Source organism: Pristiophorus japonicus, chromosome 5 (assembly GCF_044704955.1).
Source record: "Pristiophorus japonicus isolate sPriJap1 chromosome 5, sPriJap1.hap1, whole genome shotgun sequence".
In the NCBI taxonomy this organism is placed as follows: Eukaryota; Metazoa; Chordata; class Chondrichthyes; family Pristiophoridae; genus Pristiophorus; species Pristiophorus japonicus.
In genome coordinates, this window is record NC_091981.1 from 22319876 (window position 1) to 22347799 (window position 27924).

At 46.7% G+C, this 27924-nt stretch overlaps 2 protein-coding genes across 10 annotated transcripts in view; one reads left to right on the top strand and one right to left on the bottom strand.

Moving 5' to 3' along the window:
• LOC139264235 (leukocyte elastase inhibitor-like) overlaps positions 1–1541 on the top strand; it is a 39303-nt gene extending 37762 nt beyond the window's left edge. For all 4 annotated transcript variants that reach the window (XM_070880382.1, XM_070880383.1, XM_070880380.1 and 1 more), the window contains one exon: positions 668–1541. In XM_070880382.1, coding sequence (XP_070736483.1) covers positions 668–1072 — 405 coding nt within the window. In that variant the 3' untranslated portion in view covers positions 1073–1541. The remainder of the gene's footprint in view (positions 1–667) is intronic.
• ripk1l (receptor (TNFRSF)-interacting serine-threonine kinase 1, like) overlaps positions 1–27924 on the bottom strand; it is a 95377-nt gene that overhangs the window by 16343 nt on the left and 51110 nt on the right. For 2 of the 6 annotated variants that reach the window (XM_070880374.1, XM_070880375.1), the window contains exons 10-12: positions 21261–21362; positions 17668–17823; positions 7372–9507 (exon numbers count right to left, since the gene is read on the bottom strand). In XM_070880374.1, coding sequence (XP_070736475.1) covers positions 9230–9507; positions 17668–17823; positions 21261–21362 — 536 coding nt within the window. In that variant the 3' untranslated portion in view covers positions 7372–9229. Of the gene's footprint in view, positions 1–7371; positions 9508–17667; positions 17824–18868; positions 19135–21260; positions 21363–27924 lie in introns of those variants that run through there. The other 4 variants (XM_070880376.1, XM_070880377.1, XM_070880378.1 and 1 more) reach the window with 4 other exon arrangements.

Below are 27924 nucleotides of genomic sequence, written 5' to 3' on the forward strand. Positions count from 1 at the left end.
TATCTGTGATTTGAATACAAACAATGAGCCAGCCTTAACTGCTTCCTTGGGCAGAGAATACCACAGATTCACAACCCTCTGGGAGAAGAAATTCCTTCTCAACTCGGTTTTAAATTGGCTCCCCCGTATTTTGAGGCTGTGCCCCCTAGTTCTAATCTCCCCGACCAGTGGAAACAACCTCTCTGCCTCTATCTTGTCTATCCCTTTCATTATTTTAAATGTTTCTATAAGATCACCCCTCATCTTTCTGAACTCCAACGAGTAAAGACCCAGTCTACTCAATCTATCATCATAAGGTAACCCCCTCATCTCCGGAATCAGCTTAGTGAATCGTCTCTGATCCCCCTCCAAAGCTAGTACATCCTTCCTTAAGTAAGGTGACCAAAACTGCACGCAGTACTCCAGGTGCGGCCTCACCAATACCCTATACAGTTGCAGCAGGACCTCCCTGCTTTTGTGCTCCATCCCTCTCGCAATGAAGGCCAACATGTCACACAGTGCCGGACAGTCTCAGAGCTGAAAGAATAGGAGAGGTGAGATTAATCAAGTAGTTAGGCAACACCAAGTTTTGTTTTGTATGTAGGGAAGAACAGCGGATCCATCGCTTTGAGTTCCTGGAAAAAAGAGTTATTTGTTTCATATAGCGTCGATCTGTTTTCCATTTTAGCTCGAGAAGCAACTGACGTACGACAAACTATTGAAATGGACCAGCGCAGAGAAGCTAGATCCGTCGGAAATAGTGGTTTATCTGCCCAGATTCAAGCTGGAAGCATCTTATGACCTGGAGTCCACACTTGCCACCATGGGCATGTCAGAAGCCTTTGATGCTACAAGTGCCGACTTCTCGGGAATGACAGGAGCAAGCGAGCTGTCCTTGTCCAAACTAGTTCACAAGTCCTTTGTGGAAGTGAATGAAGAAGGGACTGAAGCAGCAGGCAGCACGGAGGCTACCATGACGTTTCGTTGCCTCAGTTTCGCCGAGGAATTTATTGCAGACCATCCCTTCCTATTTTTCATCAGGCACAATAAAACTCAAAGCATCTTGTTCTTTGGACGACTCTCTTGCCCTTAGACAGAACTTTGACTTATTTCACAATAAGCTCCCATCATGTGATTGCCTAATATTGCATGTAACAATCGCGGCATTAATATTAGACCTTGTGTCGGACATTTCAAAGCAGTTCACACAATGAAATAATTTAGAAGTGTGGTGACTGGTAACAGTGTTACTTAACTTTAGTGTTAGATTCCACATAATCCTAGTTATTACATTGTCATAGACGTATTCATTAAGACTCTTTTGGCAGAAATTGAAGTTTAACATGCATTTCAACGCACATATTAATTCAATTATTGCATTCAATTTACAGCATAGGCAGTCAATCATTGCACTGGCTCTCTGAAAGAGCTATATACTTAATCCCATTCCCTGACCTTTCCCCAAACCTTTTTACATTTCTCTTTTTAGTTCATTGATTAGCATAAAGAGTCAAATGGAATATTAATTGCGATGCAAATTAAACAGTGTAAACGTTTAGTTATGAACTGGTCTGGTGTTGAAACCTACTTCATGCTAGAGAAAGTTAGAGCAAAATGTCTAAAAGTCCCTCTAAGGCAATAGTCACTTTTCAAGAAAGAGAAGCTTCATATTTCAGTAAAGATTCATAAAAATAATTTATGTAGCGCCTTTCACGATCACCGGATGTCTCAAAGTGCTTTGCAGCCAATGAAGTGCTTTTGGAGTGTAGTCACTGTTGTAATGTAGGAAACGCGGCAGCCAATTTGCACATAGCAAGCTCCCACAAACAGCAATGTGATAATGATCAGATAATCTAATTTTTTGTTATGTTGATTGAGGGATGAATATTGGCCAGAACACCAGGATAACTCCCCGGCTCTTCTTCAAAATACTGCCATGGGATCTTTTATGTTCACCTGAGAGAGCAGATGGGGCCTCGGTTTAACACCTCATCCGAAAGACGGCACCTCCGACAGTGTAGCAGTGCACTGGAGTGTCAGCCTAGATTTTTGTGCTCAAGTCCCTGGAGTGGGACTTGAACCCACAACCTTCTGACTCAGAAGCAAGTGTGCTACCCACTGAGCCATAGCTGTTACTGGCACATAGAAAGAAATAACAGGGTCAGTAAACTATTTGCAAACTGGAATTCGGCTTCAAGATGCCCGAGCAGCAGAGAGTCACTTTCTCTGGTTGGGAAGTCAGTGAGGGGGGGGCTCATCAATGTTAAATTGTTTAGAACGCAGGCAGTTGTTAAGAGCACGGGACAGGAATTGAGGCAGTGACCATTGCATCTTTTAAGGGAAGAGTAGATAAAGATTCAAAGCAGAGGAAGAAGCAGGGTGAAGGGCAGAGGGATTAGTTTTGCATTGCCCTAGCAAAGAACCGCCAGAGATGGGCCGAATGGCCACCTGCTATGCTGCAACCTTCTATGGTTTCTCCAAAAACAAAATCAAACCCGAGAACAGAGGGCTGTGCGAAAGGGTTTAATGAACAGGGTGTCAATGGTAATTACAATCAATAAGGTGGTCAGCTCAACAACATAGATTGGAGGTTTAACACAAACAAATTCTGGCTGCCAAGCGAAACTCTTCAACCACTTGAGCAAGAATAAGAATGCATCTTCCAATAGCTCAAATTGTTAATCTTACAAACTATATGATGGATTATTACATCACTGTATAAATCAGTAACCATGTGTAATGAAAACCAGTACTAAAATGTATCACTTTAAAACATCTTAAAGCACTTCAAACAATGAATTACTTTTGAGAAAAAATGCTTCCTGAAATACTGTTGAAGACAAGAAAGAATTGATGATACATATTGATGATAATATATAAAAATACAGGGTTGTGGCTGTCCATGTGCATCCTGTACAATTTTGTAATCAAAAATATATTTGTGACCCTGGTTCCTCCTAAGTGACACTTCAGTGGAAGGAGCAATTGTGCTGATGGCCAGATATGCCTACCTGTTTTCATCGATTGATTTTAAAGGGAAAGGATCGGTGTGTGTTCGGGTCTGTTCCATGCGATTGGTGGGGTGTCACAGGTTAGCTGGCCTATCAGTAGTGCTGGTTTTCGACTGATGGCTACGTGCACCCTGTTCCTTTCATCAATGGGATGGAATACGAGTGAACATCAATGAGAAGACAATATTGCACCCAGTGTGTATTAGAAATTAGGGGTCCCTAAAATATTTGTGGTTACATCAATTAAATCGTGACGTGAAAAATACTGCATTTAGATGATTGTAGAAGAGCTTGAGATAGTGTCTTCAGACTAGTATTAGAACAGCTGGATAGATGCTTACAATTTACCTATGTTTTTGGTTCCCTGCGGATGTTACAGCAGTCTGCACTGTGGCAGTCACATATGACCTTGCTCCCCAGGCTAGCTGTCTGCTGAATGTGTGCTAAGAAGGTTGTTGACTATCTTTGATTTGGCCAACCGAAGCCCAACATCTAATAACCATATAATAATGCTAAGTTCGAATTTTGACTTTGTTTAAGAAAACTGCTTGCTAAAATACGTAAGTTAACCAATGTGTATGAATAGAATGGAGGATATCTTTTGAGAATTTAATGATTAATTCCATGGTACAATAGTCTGATAATGGAATGAAAGAGTTAGTGAACGACTTGAACATAAATAACGGATAACAAGCAGCTACATCTAAAAGCCGAGAATTGCATGTCTGACTCCAAACTTAGGAGGACAGGGCCAGATGAGATAAGGGGAAAAACAGTTATCACCATGCTGGAAGATCAGGATATTCTACCCAACCAGATCCAACAACAACTTGTATTTAGATACAGGCAACTCTCGATTATTCGGGTCCCTCGGGGATTGGGTTATGCCGGGTAAACGATTTCTCCGTTAGAGCGAGTTGACATTATAGTTAATGCTTATAGTCCTGCAGGTGTGCTCTAACCAATAGCTGTAGCGTATCTTCTAATCCTTGAATTCTCGTCCTCTAGATCTAAAAGACCATTAGGCTTGTTGATTATTTCCTGTAACTGTTCGTGGCATTTTAATGAATTATGAGAGGCAGTGGGCCTGTGTGCGAGCAGCAGCGGGAGCTGAGGCAAGGCAGAGTGCTTAAAAGCAAGGCTCAACAGGCAACATTCGAAAGGAACATCAGAGTTTCAAAGTGACGTCACACACACGGAATTTCCTGTTGCATCCGTGTGCGGATAATCGAGAGTTGCCTGTAGCAATTTTAACATAGTAAAACATCCCAAGACACTTCACAGGAGTGTTTTAAGACCAAACAAATAAATTTGAAACCAAGCCACATAAGAAGAAATGACAGCAGATGACTAAAAGCTGGGTCAAAAGGGTAGGTTTTAAGGAGCGTCTTAAAAGGAGGAAAGAGAGGTGGAAAGGTTTAGGGAGGGAGTTCCAGAGCTTAGGGCCCAGGCAGCTGAAGACACAGCCACTAATGATTGAGCAGTTTTTGTAAACAAGGATGAGAATTTTGAATTTCGAGGAGCTTCTTAACCGGAAGCCATTGTAGGTCGGCGAGCACAGGGGTGATGGGTGAGTGGGACTTGGTGCGAGTTAGGACAGGGGCTGACGAGTTTTGGATGACCTCAAGTTTACGTAGGGTAGATGTGGGAGGCCAGTCGGGAGTGCGTTGGAGTAGTCAAGTCTAGAGGTAACAAAGGCATGGATGAAGGTTTCAGGTGCAGATGAGTTGAGGCAGGGACAGAGACAGGCGATGTTAGAGGTGGAAATAAGTTTTAGTTATGCCACGGATATGTGGCTGGAAGCTCATTTAAGGGTCAAATATGACACTAGGTTGCGAATATACATCAATGATTTAGATGAAAGAATTGAATGTAATATCTCCAAGTTTGCAGATGACACTAAGCTGGGTGGCGGTGTGAGCTGTAAGGAGGATGGTAAGAGACTGCAGGGTGACTTGGACAGGTTAGGTGAGTGGGCAAATGCATGGCAGCTGCAGTATAATGTGGATAAATGTGAGGTTATCAACTTTGGTGGCAAAAACAGGAAGACAGATTATTATCTGAATGGTGACAGATTGGGGAAAGGGGAGGTGCAACGAGACCTGGGTGTTATGGTACATCAGTCATTGAAGTTTGGCATGCAGGTACAGCAGGCAGTGAAGAAGGCAAATGGCATGTTGGCCTTCATAGCTAGAGGATTTGAGTATAGAAGCAGGGAGGTCTTACTGCAGTTCTACAGACCCTTGGTGAGGCCACACCTGGAATATTGTGTACAGTTTTGCTCCCCTAATCTGAGGAAGGACGTTCTTGCTATTGAGGGAGTACAGCGAAGGTTCACCAGATTGATTCTTGGGATGGCAGGACTGACATATGAGGAGATACTGGATCAACTGGGCTTGTATCCACTGGAGTTTAGAAGAATGAGAGGGGATCTCATAGAAACATTTAAAATTCTGACGGGATTGGACAGGTTAGATGCAGGAAGAATGATCCCTTTGCTGGGGAGCTCCAGAACCAGGGGTCACAGTCTAAGAATAAGGGGCAAGCTATTTAGGACCGAGACGAGGAGAAGCTTCTTCACTCAGCGTGGTTAACCTGTGAATTCTCTACCGCAGAGAGTTGTTGAGGCCAGTTCGTTAGATATACTCAAAAGAGAGTTAGATATGGCCCTTACGGCCAAAGAGATCAAGGGGTATGGAGGGAAAGCAGGAAAGGGATACTGAGGTTGAATGATCAGCCATGATCTTTTTGAATGGCGGTGCAGGCTCGAAGGGCCAAATGGCCTACTCCTGCACCTAATTTCTATGTTTCTATGAACAGTCTGGTTCAGCCTAAGATAGATGCTGATAGGGATGGAGTCAGTGGCTAGGGGATGGAGTCGGTGGCTAGGGAACGCAGTTTGTGGTGGGGACCAAAGACAATGGCTTTGGTCTTCCCAATATTTAATTGGAGAAAATTTCTGCTCATCCAGAACTGGATGTTGTTGGACAAGCAGTCTGGCAATTTAGAGACTGTGGAGGGGATGAGAAACAGAAACATAGAAAATAGGTGCAGGAGCAGGCCATTCAGCCCTTCGAGCCTGCACCGCCATTCAATATGATTATGGCTGATCATGCAACTTCAGTAACCCACTCCTGCCTTCTCGCCATACTCCCTGATCCCTTTAGCCGTAAGGGCCACATCTAACTCCCTTTTGAATATATCTAACGAACTGGACTCAACAACTTTCTGTGGTAGAGAATTCCACAGGTTCACAATTCTCAGTGAAAAAGTTTCTCCTCATCTCGGTCCTAAATGGCTTACCCCTTACCCTTAGACTGTGACCCCTGGTTCTGGACTTCCCCAACATCGGGAACATTCTTCCTGCATCTAACCTGTCCAGTCCCGTCAGAATTTTATATGCTTCTATGAGATCCCCTCTCATTCTTCTAAATTCCAGTGAGTAGAAGCCTAGTCGATCCAGTCTTTCTTCATATGTCAGTCCTGCCATCCCGGAAATCAGTCTGGTGAACCTTCGCTGCACTCCCTCAATAGCAAGAATAGAGAGAAGTGGAGCTCCACCCCTAACAAAGGGTATAAAAGAAAGATCTGAAAAGCCTCCAGGGCAAGCGGTGGAGTGAGTGCCCGAGGGTGGATCTAATGCTGACTTCGGTCCAACACTCTTGGGTAGTTCAGGGAGAGCGAGAGAAGAAGAGGAGCTATTTGTGCACGCCAGCGTCTGTCTGATCGGGGACCAGTAGCAGCTGCTGGTCATGGTCGTATGTATTTGCTGTATAATTAGTGTGTTGTATTCCGTCCTAAGCTCCAATTAAACACAACATACCCATCATACTGCTTTGCACTCGATCCTAATTATTTGAAAGAGCAGAGAGATAAGCTCGTATCAACATGTGAAAGGACGAGTAGACCTTCTCGGGTGGCCGGCAGCACTCCCAATGTCGGCACTCGCCAGGATGATGTCGATGATGCAGATCGTGACGTGCAGTGCTCACTTGACGCCTGATCTGCAAGTATTCACTTTGCCACTCCACTTCCCGGCATGCCTCAAGTGTGACCCAGCTGAGCAAGCGGCGACAAGCAGGAAGGAGCGGTATTTAAAGGGACCAGCAGCAATCACTTGTACCCGGCATGCTACTGCAGTTTGACTGGCTCTGTGGAACTTTCTGTAACTCCAGCAGCAGCTTTCTTGGCCCAGAATTTGCAGTTGGTGAATGCCTCTGACCCACCCCCCACCCCCCTCGCAAACATTTCTACGAAAGTACCTGGTGGTCCTGGAGTTTCGGAGACTTGCGGTCCCGAGGCTCTATGCGAAGGCCTTCATAGGGCCCACCTATCCCAGGAACGCAAGGGTTTCCTCCACGTCACTGGGATCATGTGGCCGGCCCAACCTATCAGAGTAGGGGATCCCCATCCATACTTGTGAGTTCCGTATGTACAGAACCACCATAAGTATTAATCGTGGCCCCCCCTCCGACTTGCGAGAGAACAGCTCCGCAGGTCGGGCTATAAGAGCTACAGCGGTGTACCACTTCAACCTCCAGCGGGAGCTGCTCCAAGTGTGTGACAATTTTGAGATGGGCGACTGGGTGACATCATCAAAACCCTGGTCGCCATTTTGGAGCGTGGGCAGGAACATCGGCAAGGCCCAGGTACAGAGGAGTGGGAAGGTCGGGGCGGATGAGCGGCGAATGCTTGTGGCGCGATGCGGTGAATGTTTGTGGCGGAGGAGCGGCGAGAGAGCGTGGCGGAGGTGCGACAGATGAGGGTACGGGGCCCGGAAGAGCCGAGGGCCCAGGGGAAGCACGGGCCAGCCCACACTGCGATATGTGTGCGCGCTGGGTCCGCGCAGCAGAGCAGGTCTCCAATCGTCTTGGTTAATCCTTGCCACTGGACCAAGACCTAGCTCTGTCGAGCCCGTGTGGTGGCTGGCGTGCAACGGCCACCACACATTAAAAAAAATCCACACACAGGCATCTCCCACCCCCTCAACTGGAGTTCAGGACTGGAACATCGGGTCCTTCATTGAAACATCTGTGAACTCATGGAAGCAAGTCATCCTCGTTCGAGGGACCGCCGATGATGATGAAGTATGAATGGGAATCCCCCTCAGAAACACTGAAAATAACTTTTAAAAAAACATCACATATTTCAAATTAATAAAAGTGTAATTTAATTAATGATGTAAAACAAAGATTTAATTTTTTGAAAAAATGACATTTACATATTTGAAAAATAAACTTACAGGGTTTAAAATGTTTACATAATTTTTTTTAAATAATTTTCCTATTCTTTAAAAGTCTTACGCTGATGAAAGCAAGCCTTACGCCTGCTTTGTTCAGTTGTAAGAATCTGAAGTACATTCGCTGGGCAGGAGTTGGACAAATAGCCCGACTCTCTGCCCGCGGAGCCCCTTTACTTTCGGATGCATCAGATCGCAAGTGCCGGGTTTCGGCGCATGCGCTTCGTAGACCTAACCCTGGAACTTGCGGGGACCCCCCATGATCCCAGTGATGCGGAGGAAACCCTTGCGTTCCTGGGATAGGTGGGCCCTACGCATGGGACCTCGGGACCGCAAGTCTCCGAAGCTCCAGGACCACCAGGTACTTTCGTAGAAATGCGGGGGGGTCAGAGGCATTCACCGACTGAAAATTCTGCGCCAAGAAAGCTGCTGCTGGAGTTACAGAAAGTTGCACAGAGCCAGTCAAACTGCAGCAACGTGCCGGCTACAAGTGACTGCACCTTGTACTCGCCCGTGGGGAGCAGTGTTTTCAGACCCATTAACTTCTTTCAAGGTTCTAAGGCAACAGCGAGCAGTGGTGCAAGTGGAGAATGCCTCCATTCTTCTGCTCACAACACCAGCTCAGAGTCACGGGGGTTCTGCTGGCAGACAACCTCGCGCTCGAGTATCTTAGGGAACGGGAGCGGAGGCAGTGAAGAAGATGTGAAGGTGCGCGTAGAGGGAGGAGATGTGGAGGGGACGGCCAGGAGGGCTCTCAACAGGAGGCCTTTACCCCCCCCCCCCCCCCCCTCACCACCATAGGGTCTTCCGAGAGCACTACTCTTGCATGCACTCAAGCGAGGAGCAGTGTAATAGGAAGTTACCCTTTCACGAAGGAGTTCGTCACAGAACTCTGCCGCCTCCTGCAAACCGGCCCGAGAGCAGGGCGAACGCGGCTGTCCCAGCGGAGGACGAGAACGACAACAACAAAACATGTATTTACCTCGAAACGGAACAAAGCTTAGACACAGTTCTGTAGCCGGAGAATGAGGTCCGACCTGTTACAACATTGAAGGGCTTGAGCCAGCTTCCAGACAGTCGCACCTTTTGATCCCTCTTTCATCTGCCACTTGTGTAGCATTTTGAAAACTTTTTCCTTCAGTCCATCTCGTTCATAGTCGTGGTCAATTTCGTCAATTTCGGATTCCCTGAAGCCGAGCTTGCGAGCGCAGTGTTTCCAATCTTTCCCAAGTTCTCCCCGCAAGAGGTCCAGGTGCGATTCCTTAACCGGGTTATCAGCTGAGAACGGGGAAACGATAAATGAGTGCCACATTCTACAATGGTACTCAATAAATGAGGAGCAAAACTACAAACGGTAGGAAATGACATTCGCGCCACACAAGTCGCAGGCAATAACCATCTCCGACAACAGACAGTCTAACCATCTCCCTATGTCATTCAATGGCATTGCCATCACTGAATCCCCAAGCTGTGGTTGCGATTGACCAGAAACTTAACTGAACCAGCCACATAAATGTCGTTGCTATGAGAGCAGGTCAGAGGCCAAGTATTCTGCGGACGAGTGGCTCACCTCCTCATACCACCGACGCACCGTGGCTGTACATAAGAACATAAGAAATAGGAGCAGGAGTAGGCCATACGGCGCCTCAAGCCTGCTCCGCCATTCAATAAGATCATGGCTGATCTGATCATGGACTCAGCTCCACTTCCCTGCCCGCTCCCCATAGCCCCTTTTCATTTAAGAAACTGTCTATTTCTGTCTTAAATTTATTCAATGTCCCAGCGCCCACAGCTCTCTGAGGCAGCGAATTCCACAGATTTACAACCCTCTAAGAGAAGGAATTCCTCCTCATCTCTGTTTTAAATGGGCGGCCCCTTATTCTAAGATCATGCCCTCTTATTTTTCTGCCTTTATTTATTTATTTTTTTAATTCGTAGCCAATCGTTCCAATTCTTTGTCAAATCACAAACGCCAGAGGTCACCTTGCACACGCCAAGGATCACTCTGCGCCAATGCTCTTAGCCAAAAGGCCTAGAGCCACTGCACCGTTCCTGGAAGTACTGCAATACCAGGTTCGTGCCATGGAGGTGGATGGGTCAGGTCCCCCACACACCTCCGTGGAGGTGGATGGGTCAAGCCACCCCACCCTTTAGTCCCATTATCTTACTGAGCACGCCTCCTTAGTGATTGTGATTGTGTTAAGTTCCTCTCCCCATAGCCCCTTGACTATCCACTGTTAGAATAGTTAGTGTACCAATTTGAGTACCAATTTCGGTCTCCTAGAAGGGCGAGTTTAATGGGCTAAATAGTTATTCAATCTATTTTAATCTTAAAGTATTATTGGCACCTTAAAAGTTCACTCCCTCCACCGTGTCTGCAGTTTGTACCATCTACAGGATGCACTGCAGCAACTCGCCAAGGCTTCTCCAACAGCACCTCCCACCACCTCGAAGGACAAGGGCAGCAGGTGCACGGGAGCACCATCGCTGCCAAGTCACACACCATCCTGACACAGACATCTATATCACCATTCCTTCATCAACGCTGGATCAATATTCTGGAACTCCCTCCCTAACAGCACTGTGGGAGTACCTTCACCACACGGACTGCAGTGGTTCAAGAAGGCAGCTCACCATCACAGTGGATAGTTTAAGGTTATAGTGGGGGAGGAACTTAACACAACCACAATCACTAAGGAGGTGGTACTCAGTAAGATAATGGGACTAAAGGCAGATAAATCCCCTGGACCTGATGGCTTGCATCCTAGGGTCTTAAGAGAAGTAGCGGCAGCAGGGATTGTGGATGCATTGGTTGTAATTTACGAAAATTTCCTGGATTCTGGGGAAGACCCGGCAGATTGGAAAACTGCAAATGTAACTCAGCTATTTAAAAAAGAAGGCAGACAAAAAGCAGGAAATTATAGATCAGTTGGCTTAACATCTGTAGTTCCGAAAATGTTGGAGTCCATTATTAAAGAAGCAGTAGCAGGACATTTGGAAAAGCAAAATTCAGTCAGGCAGAGTCAGCATGGATTTATGAAGGGGAAGGCATGTTTGACAAATTTGCTGGAATTCTTTGAGGATGTAACAAACAGGATGGATAAAGGGGAACCAGTGGATGTGGTGTATTTGGACTTCCAAAAGGCACTTGACAAGGTGCCACATAAAAGGTTACTGCACAAGTTAAAAGTTCACAAGGTTGGGAGTAATTATTAGCATGGATAGAGGATTGGCTAACTAACAGAACTGTCGGGATAAATGGTTAATTCTCTGGTTGGCAACCAGTAACAAGTAGGGTGCCACAGGGATCAGTGCTGGGACCCCAACTATTTACAATCTATATTAACGGCTTGGAAGAAGGGACTGAGTGTAACATAGCCAAGTTTGCTGACGATACAAAGATGGGAGGAAAAGCAATGTGAGGACACAAAACCTGCAAAAGGACATAGACAGGCTAGGTGAGTGGGCAAAAACTTGGCAGATGGAGTATAATGTTGGAAAGTGTGAGGTCATGCACTTTGGCAGAAAAAAAATCAAAGAGCAAGTTATTATTTAAATGGAGAAAGATTGCAAAGTGCTGCAGTACAGCGGGGACCTGGGGGTACTTGTGCATGAAACACAAAAGATAGTATGCAGGTACAGCAAGTGATCAGGAAGGCCAATGGAATCTTGGCCTTTATTGCAAAGGGGATGGAGTATAAAAGCAGGGAACTCTTGCTACAGCTATATAAGATATTGGTGAGGCCACACCTAGAATACTGCGTGCAGTTTTGGTTTCCATATTTACGAAAGGATATACTTGCTTTGGAGGCAGTTCAGAGAAGGTTCACTAAGTTGATTCCGGGGATGAGGGGGTTGACTTATGAGGAAAGGTTGAGTAAGTTGGGCCTCTACTCATTGGAATTCAGAAGAATGAGAGGTGATCTTATCGAAACGTATAAGATTATGAGGGGGCTTTACAAGGTGGATGCAGAGAGGATGTTTCCACTGATGGGGGAGACTAGAACTAGAGGGCATGATCTTAGAATAAGGGGCTGCCCATTTAAAACTGAGATGAGGAGAAATTTCTTCTGAGGGTTGTAAATCTGTGGAATTCGCTGCCTCAGAGAGCTGTGGAAGCTGGGACATTAAATAAGTTTAAGACAAATAGACAGTTTCTTAAACAATAAGGGGTTATGGGGAGCGGGCGGGGAAGTGGAGCTGAGTCCATGATCTTATTGAATGGCGGAGTAGGCTTGAGGGGCCGTTTGGCCTACTCCTGTTCCTACTTCTTATGTTCTTATGTTCTGCTAGTCCCACTCCCCCGCCCTTTCCCCGTAGCCCTGCAAATGTTTTCCTTCAGGTACTTATGCAATTCCCTTTTGAAAGCCACAATTAAGTCTGCCTCCACCACCCTTTCAGGCAGTGCATCCAGATCCTAACCACTTGTTGCATAAAAAAGTATTTCCTCGTGTGGCTTTTCATTCTTCTGCCAATCACCTTACATCTGTGTCCTCTGGTTCTCGACCCTTCTGCCAATGGGAACAGCTTCTATCTATCTGCTCTGTCTAGACCCTCACAATTTTGAACACCTCTATCAAATCTCTCAACTTTCTCTGCTCTAAGAGAACAACCCCAGCTTCTTATATGAAGTCCCTCACCCCTGGAACCATTCTTGTAAATCTTTTCTGCACCCTTTCCAAGGCCTTCACATCCTTCGTAAAGTGCGGTGCCGCGAAGTGGACACAATACTCGAGTTGATGCCGAACCCAGCGGTTTATAAAAGGTTCATCATAAATTCCTTGCTTTTATACTCTATGCCTCTTATTATGAAGCCCAGCATCCCGTTTGCTTTATTTACTGCTTTTCCAAATTGCCCTGCCACCTTCAATGATTTGTGCACACATACCCCCCCAGGAAAAAGACAGAGGTCGCGCCTCATTTGTGGCGGTAACCCAGGCGGAGCCGTCATTTTAGGGCCTTGAAAAGGTATGCACCCTCCGGCCAGAAACTCATCAGAATCGGGCGATGAGCTGACATGGGAGCCAAAATCAACCACTGCACACCAGAGCTGGGGGCCGGGGGGGTGGAAAATCGATAACGTAAGTTTGGCCGGTAAATTTGGCGGACCCATTACTCATGCACGGAACATCGAGTCAGACCTCGGCAACAGCCAAGTTGTAAAGGCGCGGCATAGTAATGCACCCAGTTTGCAAAATCACTTGTTTTCAACCTGTACCGTTATGTGACCACCATACAAGGAGTAGTGCTAGGCAGGTGGTGCAGCAGTCTCCCGAGTCCATCTCGCTCTCCAACCCATTATACTTCAATGCAAGGAGTATAGCAAATAAGGCAGATGAGCTGAGAGCACAGATTGACACTTGGGAGCACAGTATTATAACCATTACTGAGACATGGCTGAAAGAAGGGCAGGTATGGCAGCTCAACATTCCTGGTTACAAGGTTCTCCGACAGGATGGAGAGGGGGGGTAAAAAAGGAGGAGGGGTTACAGTATTGATTAAAGAAACATTTACAGCTGTGAGAAGGGATGATATGTTCAAGGGGTCATCAAACGAAGCCATATAGGTTGAATTAAAGAACAAAAAAGGTGCGATCACACTACTATAGACCCACAAACAGTCAGAGGGAGACACAAGAACAAATATGTGGGCAAATTGCTGAGAAGTGCAAAAACTATAGAGCTGTAATAGTGGGAGATTTCAACTACCCTAATATTAACTGGGACAAAAGTAGTGTGTGAATGATAGAGGGTGCGGAATTCCTAAAATGAATTCAGGAGAACTTCTTTAGCCAGTATGTAACAAGCCCAACAAGGGAGGGGGTGGTTCTGGATTTGGTTTTGGGGAATGAAGAGGGGCAGGTGGAAGAGGTATCAGTGGCATAGCATTTAGGCGATAGTGATCATAATTCAGTAAGATTTAGTGTAGTTATGGTAAAGGACAAAGGGGGACCAGGCATAAAATTTCTCAATTGGGGTAAAGTCAATTTTGCTGAGCTATGATGGGTTTTGACCAAAGTGGACTGGAAATGGCTACTTGATGGTAAATCAGTGTTAGAGCAGTAGGAGGCATTCAAGGAGGAGATCCTGAGGGTACAGAGCAAGTATATTCCCTTAAAAAAAAGGGTGGGGCTAACAAATCTAGAGTCCCCTGGATGTCAAGGAACATACAGGGTAAGTAAGATAAAGAAAAAAGGGAATTTATGACCGATACCGGGAACTCAATACTGCAGAAACTCTAGGAGTATAAGAAGTGCAGGGGTACAATTAAAAAAAGATATCAGGAAAGCAAAGAGAGAGCATGAAAGAATGTTGGCAAGTAAAATCAGGGAAAACACAAAGATGTTTTATAAATACATTAAGAGCAAGAGGATAACTAGAGAAAGAGTAGGGCCTATTAGAGACCATAAAGGAAATGTGTGTGTGGAGGCGGAAGACATGGGTAGGATTCTTAATGAATACTTTGCATCCATTTTCACAAAAGGTAGGGGCGATGCAGACTTTTCAATGAGGGAGGAGGAGAAATATTAGACGAGATAAATATAGAGAGAGTGGAGGTATTAAGGGGCTTAGCAGCTTCGAAAGTGGATAAATCCCCAGGCCCAGATGAAATGCATCCCAGGCTGTTGAAAAGCAAAAGAGGAAATAGCAGAGGCTCTGACCATCATTTTCCAGTCCTCTCTGGCTGTAGGTGTGGTGCCAGTGGACTGGAAGGCTGCTAATGTTGTACCTTTGTTTAAAAAGGAAGAAAGGGATAGACCGAGTAATTACAGACCAGTCAGCCTAACGTCAGTGGTGGGAAAATTATTGGAAAAAATCCTGAGGGACAGGATAAATCTGCATTTGGAAAGACATGGAATAATCAAGGAGAGTCAGCATTGATTTGTTAAGAGGAGGTCGTGTCTGACTAACTTGACTGAATTTTTCGAGGAGGTAACCAGGAGAGTTGATGAAGGCAAAATGGTCACGAAAGTAATAGCCCATGGGATCCAGAGCAAAGTGGCGTTGGATCCAAAATTAGTTCGGAGGCAGGAAGCAAAGGGTAATGGTTGATGGGTGTTTTTGTGACTGGAAGGCTGTATCCAGTGAGGTTCCACAGGGTTTAGTGCTGGGTCCCTTGCTTTTTATGGTATATATCAATGACTTAGACTTAAATGTTGGGGGTATGATTAAGAAGTTTGCAGATGATACTAAAATAGGCTGTGTGGGTGATATTGAAGAATAAAGCTGCGGACTGAGGGAAGATATCAATCTACTGGTCAGGTGGACAGAACAGTGGCAAATGGAATTCAATCTGGATAAATGTGAGGTAGTGCATTTGGCGAGGGAATGCACATTAAATGGTATGACACTAAAAAGTGTAGAGGAACAAAGGGGCCTTGGTGTGCAGGTCCACAGATCCCTGAAGGCCAGGTAGATAAGGTGGTTAAGAAGGCATATGGAATACTTGCCTTTATTAGTCGAGGCATGGAATACAAGAGCAAGGAGGTTATGCTTGAACTCTATAAAACACTGATTAGGCTGCAGCTGGAGTACTGTGTGCAGTTCTGGTCACCACATTACAGGAAAGATGTGATTGCATGGGAAAGGGTGCAGAGGAGATTTACAAGAATGTTGCCTGGACCGGAGAATTTTGGCTATGAGGAAAGATTGGAGATGCTGGATCTGTTTTCTTTGGAACAGAGGAGGCTGAGGGGAGACCTGATTGAGGTGTATAAAATTATGAGGGGCCTGGATAGAATGGATAGGAAGGACCTGTTCCCCTTGGCAGAGAAGTCAACAACCAGGAGCATAGATTTAAAGTAATTGGGGGGTGGATTAGAGGAGATATGAGGGGAAATTTCTTCACCCAGAGGGTGGTGGGGATCTGAGACTCACTACCTGAAAGGATATTAGAGGCAGAAACCCTCAACACATTTAAAAGATACTTGGATGCGCACTTAAAGAGCCGTAACCGACAGGGCTATGGACCAAGAGCTGGAAAGTGGGATTAGGCTGGATAGCTCTTGGTCGGCCAACACGGACACGATGGGCTGAAATGACATCCTTCCGTGCTGTAAATTTCTACGATTGTGTGTGTGTCTGCCGCTGCAAATTCGGAGGCTCTTGCACCGTGCTCTGTATAAACGTTGCACCGACTGTGACCTACGAGGGAAGCGTTTCCTCATCCTTTTAAGTAGCCACCAGTTAACAATTGTGCAAGCCTACACCAACTGTTTTTCCAGACGTTGTTCTTGGCAGGCACTAAATGAGGTGGCAGCACCTAATTAACAACCGAGGCACAAGCGTGGGCATTGCACCAGAAACACGTCATGATCGGAGCGATCGGCAGCAGCCAGGCGCTACTGTTTGTGCCCCCGGTGAGCCTCGAATAAATTTTCGGTCGGGGCGCTAAACACTTAACCTCTTGCGCTTCTATCAATGCCTCCTCTGGCCGCTAACTGAGGCATTCGACAAACGAAAATCCAGCGCAGAAATTTACATTTTTTTAAAAATCTACAATAATTAAAATCTGAAGAAAGTAAATTTTCAGTGCCAGAGAGGTTGTTTGGTAGTAATTAAGACTGATCACGCCATTATTAAATTCACTTACACTTGAATGGACAAGCCCTCACTTTTGTGGCATGTTTAGTGGGTATCTAGTGGGTAAGTAGCACACCTTCACACCCTTCAAGTGTTTGAATGCCGAATCTCTCGGTGAGGTACCAGTGTAGCAAAGCTTCCGGAGGAGCAAGGCATCTCGAACAGCAACTTCCTGATTCCCACGTTTAACTGCATGTGCGAACTCCAGACGTTGCTGTCCGATTTACTCCATAATAACAGTGGTTCAACACCACCTCCAGTGTGCCAGCGCCAACATTAGTGTCCTCGATTAGGCCAACATCCCCAGCATTGAAGCACTGACCACACTCGGCCAGCTCCTTTGGGCGGGCCACATTGTTTACATGCCGGACACAAGACTCCCAAAGCAAGCGCCATACTTGGAACTCCTACAAAGCAAGCGAGCCCCAGGTGGGCAAAGGAAACGTTACAAGGACACCCTCACCTTGATAAAATGCAACATCCCCACTGACACCTGGGAGTCCCTGGCCAAAGACCGCCCCAAGTGGAGGAAGTGCATCCGAGAGGGCGCTGAGCACCTCGAGTCTCATCACCGAGAGCATGCAGAAAACAAGCGCAGGCAGCGGAAGGAGCGTGCGGCAAACCAGTCCCACCCACCCTTTCCCTCAACCACTGTCTGTCCCACCTGTGACAGAGACTGTAATTCCCGTTCAGTCACCTAAGAACTCACTTTTAGAGTGGAAGCAAGTCTTCCTCGATTTCGAGGGACTGCCTTTGATGATGATGAATAACCATGAGCACGCTATCACCACAAAATCCGGGCCATTGTCTATGTACTTGTATTAATTTTTCCTCTGCAACAATAAGCAGTAATTACCAAAAATCTCCAATTGCTGAGCACATGCTGTCTGACTGGAAACTTTGGAGCTCTTCCGCTTGTTTCCGTTGAAAATCTGCTTTCCAATATTCATAACATTGTGGTCGCCAATCTGAACTCCCTTGGCTTCAGATATGCAGATGCTCGATGTGCCCTCTTTTTAAAAAAAAAAGAAAGCAACATTAAAGGGACAAGAACATAAAAGCCCTCCTATAAAACACATGGTTTAGCGAGAAACTAATTTGTTTCTGCAACTGCTTTAAATTAAACCAGACACTGAGTGAGTGTCACGGCAACTGATGCAGATCTGGACAATGCAGTCGAAAGCCAGGACGGAAAGATTCGCAACTATTCACCAATAAGCCCAGTTTTCTATCAAGCACGACCTCCAGAAAACATCATCAAAGTCAAGTTACTTTTACATATCACCTGAAACGTAGTAAAACATCCCAAGGTGCTTCACAGGGGGCGATTATCAAACAAAATGTTGACGCGAGCCACATGCGATATTAGGACAGGACAGATAGGTTTTAAGAAGTGTCTTAAGGAGAAGAGAGGTGTAGAGATGCGGAGAGGTTTAAGCAGGGGAATTCCAGAGCTTGTGGTCCTAGCAGCTGAAGGCATGGCTGCCAATGGTGTAGCGAAGAAAATGGGGGGGGGGGGGGGGCTCAAGATGTCAGAATTGGTGGAGCGCAGCGATCGCGGAGGGCTGTCGGCAAGGTTCCATGTAATTTTTTGGGGGGGGGGCACCACCCAGCCCCTTTAAGGGGATGCGCGGGCCAATCAAAATACCAGGCATGCACGGTTCTTGCATTCAAATACTGGCAAGCCGGTGGCGTGGGATCCCTGGAGCGCTGTGCAGCCGCGCACTTTACAGGGATCATTGGTTGTAGGGCTGGAGGAGGTCAGAGCGACAGCAATATTGGAAAACAGGTCTTCAACACACAAAAGCTGAGGGATTCCAGAGTTTCCAAAATGTCACCAAGTGATCAGCACTTGGAGGTTTTTGGTAAGGCAACATTTCAACACACAAGATTATAATCCCTGGCCTCTGATAAATGATGCAGCATAAAATTAAAAACCATTTATATAAAAGAGGGTGCAAAATAAGGCATTAAATTGTAAAATGTTTTTTAATCATAATTTTAGCACTATGTAAATTGAACATGCCCTTTAAAAAAAAAAGTGCACTTACAACTTTTTCAATGAGTTGAGTGCTGGACTTCTAAGTCCCACTCCAGACACTTGAGCACATAAATCCAGGCTGACACTCCAGTGCAGTGCTGAGGAAGTGCTGCACTGTCGGAGTTGCCGTCTTTCGGATGAGACGTTAAACCGAGGATGAGACGTTAAACCGAGGCCGGTCTGCTCTCTCAGGTGGGCGCAAAAGATCCTATGCCACTATTTTGAAGAGCAGGGGAGTGATCCCTGGTGTCCTAAGCAATATTTATCCCTCAATCAACATAACTAAAAAAAAAAACATTATCTGGTCATCATCACATTGCTGTTTGTGGGAGCTTGCTGTGCACAAAATGGCTACTGCGTTTCTCACATTACAACAGTGACTACACTCAAAAAGAACTTCATTGGTTGTGAAGCGCTTTGAGACGTCCAGTCGTCGTGAAAGGCGCTATATAAATGCAAGTCTTTTTCTGAGATCTGGAACTCACCGAAGAGAAAAAAAAATGGTTTTCCCAGAAGAATATGGAGACACATTGTGGTACTCTTGTTACTGCAGTGTTTTCACAATATGATACGGCCATTCCAGTGTAACCCCGCTCCCAGGCCTCTGCCTAGGCTTCCCTTGAATCAGCCGAGGAGTGAGAGCAGAGCAGACCGAGTGACTGTCTGATTTTCAATCCTCCCTCTTGGCTTAGCTTCCCTTCCCTTTGCTATTGTTTGCTAATTATATGGGCAAGACTGGAAATGTGTCCCAGGTCTGATTCGCACCTCAATACCCTGTGCCCCAATATTGTGGTACTGTACATCACATGCAACAGCCACCATACGTTAAAAAAAAATCCACGCACAGGCATCTTCCACCCTTCAGGATGTAGTTCAGGACCTGGAATTTTAGATCCTTCATTTAGGAACACCCGTGAACTTATCCTTTTTTGGTGTGGAAGCAAGTCATCCTCGTTTCGAGGGACTGCCGATGAGATGACTGTACATCAACACAGCAAAAAACACCGGCCGAAAATTCTGCCCTGAATCAATTTTTCAGATCGCAAAGTGCTTTTCAGATTCTGTCGTGGCAGCCAAGTGCAGTTCTGCCTCATAACGATCGTGTGGGCGCGCAACTAAATACCACCACAAGGACAGTGTCAGCGACGCTTCAGTCCAAGCTAATTGGCTCCCGGTGCTGTCCCACATCGCTCCGCCTGCCATTTGCCGCGGTGCCACCGTGCTCCGTGCGGCGGAAAAATTCATAGAAACATAGAAAATAGGAGCAGCGTTAGGCCATTCGGCCCTTCGAGTCTGCACCGCCCTTCAATATGATCATGGCTGATCCTCGATCTCAACACCATATTCCTGCTTTTTCACCATACCCCTTGATGCCTTTTATTTCTAGAAATCTATCTATCTCCCTCTTAAATGTATTCAGTGACTTGGCCTCCTCAGCCTTCTGTGGTAGAGAATTCCACAGGTTCACCACCCTCTGAAAAAAATTTCTCCTCATCTCAGTCCTAAATTTCTTACCCCGTATCCTGAGACTGTGAGCCCTGGTTCTAGACTTCCCAGCCCCGGGGAAACATCCTCCCCGCATCCAGTCTATCCAACCCAGTCAGAATGTCATACGTTTCAATGAGATCCCCCCCTCATTCTTCTAAACTCTAGTGAATACAGGCCTAGTCGATCCAATCTCTCCTCATACAACAGTCATTGCCACCCCAGGAATCAGTCTAGTGGACTTTCGCTGCGCTCCCTCTATGGCAAGTGTATCCTTTCTTAGGTAAGGAGACCAAAACTGTACACAATACTCCAGGAGCAATACCTCCCTTCGCGTTCACAAAGACTTGGAAAAACCCACCACGAAAATGGTTAAAATCGCGCCGGCCTTTGTGGGAAACAGCAGCCAACATTGAAGCAGCTGGCATCGACCCACTATCCAGAGGGACGGACTCATGGGACGACAGCAACGTAAAGAATCAACACCTCATCACTGAGCCAACAACGGAGGTCCCTGACATCGGCCTCCCTCGGAGGCAGTGGGCAGCGAGCGCTCGGCCCAATCCGCGGCGGGCACGGGCGATGCGACCACCTGCTCCACATGTGTTAAGTGAGGAACGACTCGAAGTGCGACTGGGCCCTCCCCCCCCCACAAGTCCCAGACCACGGAACATGTCACATCAACCTGCTCACCGAGATCTGTTGTGGGAGGCAGCTCATTTCTCTACTCGGCCTCTCAGGACACCGTCGAATGGAGAGCCAAACTAGACATCCCAGAATAAGCCTTGTCCATCGCACAAAGCAACAAGTGCAGTTCCTATATAGAATGGTGAATCATTTCGACAGTTGCGTACATTGTGACTTTAAGCTCTGACACCGATCGTTGCATGCTGAACAGCTGAGCCGCTGAAACAAAGCCTTACCTTGGCCATAAAAGCTGAAGTTGTTGCCGTCTCTTGGCACAGGCTGACTTGCAGGATTCCAGAGAACATTCCCAATATATTTACCTGATTCATTCTTATTTCCTGAAGATGAAACAAACAAAAAAAAATTCTGAATGGTTTGTAATTCTGTCATTATTTCTGGACCAAGGAACAATGCTCCCCTTATGTTCAAGTTACTGGTATTTGGAAAATAAAACATTTGATAGCTAGCCTTTTGACACCAATGTCTAAATAGCTTCTTCAATGGTTCAGCTGATAAAGGCATTCCCTGGCATGAAGCTGAGCCCTACTGACCGGGAGTGTTCTAGGTTCAATTCCAAGTTTGTGCAAAATCAGCCACTCAGGACAGAGTTAGCAGGTGCTACAGTAGACTCTAGCGGGCGAACAAGCCTCCACTTCATAAAAAGGAGCCTGCCACATGGCTATGCCATCTCTTACTCAACAACATAAGAATTAGGAGCAGGAGTGGACCATACAGCCCCCCCTGAGCTTGCTCCACCATTTAATAAGATCACGGCTGACCTTCGACCTCAAATCCACTTTCCCGCCCGATCGCCATATCTTTTGATTCCTTTGGTGCCCAAATCTGGAGGCTGACCCACGGACAACATGTACCCCACAGGCTTCCTCGCCTCACGGGCAAGTATTAAACATTTATGCCACAAAATCCTTTCGCGCCACTGCTGGTGAGGTAATCAGTCATTCAATCAGCTATCCACAGGCGCGTCAAGCAAGTGATGTAGAGCTCGTTTGAAAAAGCAACACATTTGTCACTTTCCCCGTGAAGAGCAAACCTTCGCTCAAGAAAGCAAGCATCAGCTCAATAGGGCACGGAATATTTCCGAGGTGGCAGGATTCCCAAGCGTACAGGATGTAGAGGATCACACCATGTACTGTAGAAGTCATCATCATCATAAGCAGTCCCTCGGAATCAAGGAAGACTTGCTTCCACTCTTAAAATGTCCTTAGGTGGTTGAACAGTCCAATACAAGAGCCACAGTCCCCGTCACAGGTGGGACAGATCAAAGCGTCTAAGTTCCCGGGCAACTATGGCGGTGCGGTGTTCTGGCCTGTCGCTGTTGGAATTGTCCATGAGGGTTCCTGAACTTCATGTTAGCGAAGTGGAAGATGCCTGTGCACGAGTTCTTTTAATGTGGGGTGGCCGTTGCACACTGGCTATCACATGGGCTTATCTGAGCAAGGTCTTGGTCCAGTGGCAAGGGGGTCCAAGACAACTGGAGACCAGGCACTGCTGTATGGACCTAGTTGCCTACGGCGAGATGTTGGCCGCAGGCTCGGTGCTGAGGCGCGTCCCTGATGGCAGGGCCTCACGAGCAACCCCTAAATAGGTCTGGTGCACTGCTGTCCACTGAGATGGGGGGTACTGAAGCGCCCAAACAGGGCGACCAGAGTCACACAGCAGAAGACGCCTTTTGTCAGCCATTCCCTCACTTGTCCATAGACTCGCTTTTGATCCTCCACGTTTGGTTTTCTATCATTTTTGTCTCACACTTCTACCCCTCCCCAACCTTGGCAAAAACAGACATATTTATTCCAAGCCAAATGAAGGCTGAAACAGTATTTACCTCCACGCGTAGCTACTTGTCTTTGAGTGGACACATCCCTTTAAATTTGAGCAGCTCACCTTATTTGGTGCAGCCCCATCGGGGTAGCTACCCGAGCTAAATCCAGAACTGTGCTAATTATTGAAAGGAGCCGATCCCATGCAATTCGGCACCGTCACCTCAGTGCACCGTGGGCTAGGCAGCCAGACATCCCTGGCACAGATTTTGCCGGGAGCTCAAGATTGAAGCTCAGTGTGACGCAGCCTCCGCCATGGAACTACCTCCAGCTGAGTGGGCAAGCTTTGTCGGGACACTATAATCATGCATCCCACGTGAAGCCCAGATTCTCAACCCATCCAGCACACCACACAAAATGTATCAGTTGCAGATCCCGGAGCGGCACTGGAACAGTACTGCACAACCCTCCCCTTTCTCATTGTTTGGTGTGTTCTTGGGTCTGGCCCATTAGAGCAATAAAGCCTGTTGGTGGCCTGTGTTGCAACAGCTGATTTGCCATGACAAGGTTCAACAATTGTAGACATTTGCATATGCCAAGACCATACTCCAGCAGGAGGCAGCAAGCTCAGGGGGGAAATTGGACAAGAAAAGTGTAATGTATGCACCTGTGAGTATACTCACAGGTTGAACATCGCGTGACTGGCTAAGCCACTCCCAACTCAACAGCTCCACAAAAGAGTTGTAGAGCTGTTGAGTTGGGAGTGGCTTAGCCAGTCATGTGATGTTCACCAGACTCAATAAAACCTCAGCCAGTTGGGCTCAGGGGGTCCACGATGAGGCAGGTGGTTGTGAGCTTGGTGGATGAACTGGTAATGGGTAGTGTGATTGTTAAGCCTTTGCTATTAAGAACTAGTTGGTTTATTAGCAATGTGTTGCTATGCATTCTTAAGCAAAGAACCCATGAAGCAAATACATTACAAAAAGCGACCGAGAGTATCCCATGTTAGATCATTTTCATATAGGGTTATGATCAGTGTGCTTGCTGAATTTCCAGATTGTGTGTCAACAGGCAGCGAATCTCCCACGTCAACGCCAGCTTTGTGCAGGAATTCTGTCCTCCCAGAGTACTTCAAGGAAGATAGCCAAGTGAATGGATGGCTTGGGGGTGACAATACTGCCATGGATAATGACCCCACTAAGAGTTGTGGAGTGGTATAACATGCCCCTACCGGAGAAGTTATAGAGAGGTTGTAAAGAGGTGCTTTAGCTGCCTCCATAGATCAGGAGAGGTTTTGCATTTGTTCCAGAGCATCATAGTTGTTATGTTTAGAATAACTCCACAAGACTGAGTACTGTAAGCTTAAACTCTTGTGACCTTAGTCTCTTTAATAAAACTCGAGTGCCAAAGCAGCATGGCAGACAACCTTTTATACTCGCTTGCATGAGGTGTGCAGGTGACCCTTGGGCCTTCAACAGTTGCGCCCTCTGGTGGCAAGTCTTACACAGTTATAATGTTTACATACATAACAATAGTTGTAGCTTGCTGAGCCCTGCACAGCTCGGCCATCCAAACAGGCTCGGGCATGGAGAGTCCTGGGGAGGTCTGGCAGGCACAGCAACACGGAGTAGAGCATCAGTGGGACGGTCACTTGGAAAACTCAGTGCGATGGCCGCAAAGAGCACCAGAACTTAACCTCATTATCGAAGGGTTCTCGTTCGTTTAACATGGTCGACGTTTGTCTTTACCATTTCCCCCCCGCATAAATTACAACTCCTTCAACCTAGTACCGGTCCTGGAATATTACGTCACATGACCCGAAATAACCATGCAAGCTTAAATTCTCTGATTGAATAAATGAACACAAAATAAGTGTAACCAGTATTCTACCGCCACTAGAGGGCACATCTGTTAGAGTCCCAAGGGATCCCAGCATCTCTTGGGAGCTCTGCATATAAGCAGGCCTCCCATGCTGTGCCAGCACTCTGGAGTCAGAATAGAGACACGAAGGTCACACTTACTCAAGTCTACAGTACTCAGTCATATTGCTTTATTTGAGACATAAGTGCCTGTCCCTGTATCACTGCAATCGGTATGAGTAACTAAACACAACGTAAGTGCACATTCTCCTTTACTACAAGGAATGTAAAAGTGAACACGGCCATCCTATTCTCTCCTCAAACCATCTATCTCCCAGATTTCTATGTTTCCATTTCTTTCTCCTTATTTAATGCTTCTTCTAGGTGCAGTATGAGCGGCGAGACTCTTCGCTGGGAGCAAGCAGAAGCCAAGCGTAAATAGCGGAAGGAGTGCATGCCAACCCAGACTTCCCACCCAACCCTCCCTCCAACCACCGTCTGCCCCACCTGTGACAGAGACTGTAGATCCCGCATTGGACTCATCAGTCACCCGAGAACTCATATTAGTGTGGAAGCAAGTCATCCTCGACTCTGAGGAACTGCCGAAAAAGATGATAAGTGGAAGTATTATAAGAACATAAGAAATAGGAGCAGGAGCAGGCCATACGGCCCCTCGAGCCTGCTCCGCCATTTAATACGATCATGGTTGATCTGATCATGGACTCAGATCCACTTCCCCGCCCGCTCCCCATAACCCCTTATTGTTTAAGAAACTGTCTATCTCTGTCTTAAATTTTTTCAATGTCCCAGCTTCCACAGCTCTCTGAGGCAGCGAATTCCAGAGATTTACAACCTTCAGAAGAAATTTCTCCACATCTCAGTTCTAAATGGGCGGCCACTTATTATAAGATCGTGCCCTCTAGTTCTAGTCTCCCCCACCGGTGGAAACATCCTCTCTGCATCCACCTTGTCAAGCCCCCTCATAATCTTATACCTTTCGATAAGATCACCTCTCATTCTTCTGAATTCAAATGAGTAGAGCCCAACCTACTCAACCTTTCATAAGTCAGCCCCCTCATCTCCGGAATCAACCTAGTGAACCTTCTCTGAACTGCCTCCAAAGCCAGTATATCCTCTCGGAAATATGGAATCCAAAACTGCCACAGTATTCCAGGTGTGGCCTCACCAATACCCTTGTATAACTGTAGCAAGACTTCCCTGTTTTTACACTCCATCCCCTTTGTAATAAAGGCCAAGACACAAGGTTGATGGGACTGATGTGGTCGTCCTCCCACGATAGCTCAGTCCAAGGAGAGACCCATTGCTGGCTGCATCTCGCGAGCTTCTACCTGGGCAGCCTGGTGCCACCTCCGACACGCCACTTGCACGATGCTCTAAGGGGAGGGCTGCATCCCCCACACGTGCTGCTCCCCCAAGAGACAGCCTCAGGGTAGGTCGACTCCAGCCATCACTGGGCCCTGGATCCATGTCCCCACTGATCCATGGGCTGGCTAGTCTAATGGGATCCACTGGATCCTGAAAGCCTCGAGGTAGCGGCCTGCAAGCCGCCCCTCCAGTATCTTAACGCTGGTACACGAAGGGTGCTATCGAACCTGTCCCCTACAGCCAACAGTCGGTGTTTTTATAGAGGCAGAATCGGCGACTAATCCCTGGTGGCCGCCAAGATGGGGGTCTGCCGCAGATTCCGGTGAGGCCAGCACATTGTATCTGCAACAAGGAAACAGCTTTCCTGATATTACAGCAAATAAGAGCAGTTGACTTCAGTTGCCGGACATCTTAAAGACCGACCTCAGAGCCTCCAAGTCAGTGTTGCTGCTTCTCAAGCATCCTTGTTTCCTGTTGATACCCACGAGATCTGGATCCCTCCATTGCAGAGCAAAGGGCAGCCTTCTCCTCAGCATAGGCAGACACCTCCTCAACATTCCTCCAGCTGCTTTGTGCCCGCTGAAATGTCTCGTGCCACATCCTGGGAATCACCATCCAATGCCCTCCCAGGTAACCCTATCCGGGCTTGTGCGTGGCGGTGGGAAAACAAGTGATGCAGGAGGCAAGATAGAGGGGACTGGATAGTGGTGAACCTGTGGAATTCTCTACCACAGAAAGTAGTTGAGGCCAATTCACTAAATATATTCAAAAGGGAGTTAGATGAAGTCCTTACTACTCGGGGGATCAAGGGTTATGGCGAGAAAGCAGGAAGGGGGTACTGAAGTTTCATGTTCAGCCATGAACTCATTGAATGGCGGTGCAGGCTAGAAGGGCTGAATGGCCTGCTCCTGCACCAATTTTCTATGTTTCTATGGAGCAGAAGAATAAGATCCAGTATCTTGATCCAGGGACTTGTGTAGCCTGGTCCTCACCATCCTCCTCATTGTCATCATGCGAGGTGGCCAATTTTCACCTCACTAAACCAGAGGCAGTGAATTGTAGCCTCCCTCACTGCCACTAACTCCGTTCATGTGGCTCACTGCTTTAATTGTTGGGCCATCAGCAAAGATACATATTAAGGGGCTTCATCCACCAGAATCTGTTGACATGTCTGAATCAGATCCAATTCTGTAAGTCTGAAGATGCACCAACCAGGTTGAAGACTGAGAGGGACCCTTCTCAGTATACAGGCACATAAAAAAATGTGCAAAGGTTTGCCGTTGATATTTCTGCAATATGCAGCAGTTACAAGCGATGACTAAAAAGAAAAGATTTGCATTTATATAGCGCCTTTCTCAACCTCAGGATGTCCCAAAGCGTTTTACAGCGAATTAAGTATTTTGGGAGTGCAGTCACTGTTGTAATGTAGGAAACGCGGCAGCCAATTTGCACACAGCAAGCTCCCACAAACAGTAATGTGATATTGACCAGATAATCTGATTTTGTTATGTTGATTGAGGGATATTTCTTCACCCAGAGGGCAGTGGGTGTCTGGAGCTCACTGCCTGAAAGGATGGTAGAGGCAGAAACCCTCACCACATTTAAAAAGTACTTGGATGTGCACTTGAATTGCCGTAACCTACAGGGCTACGGACCAAGAGAGCTGGAGAGCTCTTTGTCGGCCAGCTCGGACACGATGGGCCAAAATGGCCTCCTCCTATGCTGTAAGTTTCTATGATTCTATCTCACTCTTTCTCTAGGCTCACATAAGAGTCCTGCTTGGGCAGGTCCTAGAGGATAGGTGTTGACCTGTTCTCATCCCTTCAACACAGGATAAGATGAGAGGGTGAGGTGTGTGGAATGAAGTTAATTGCAAT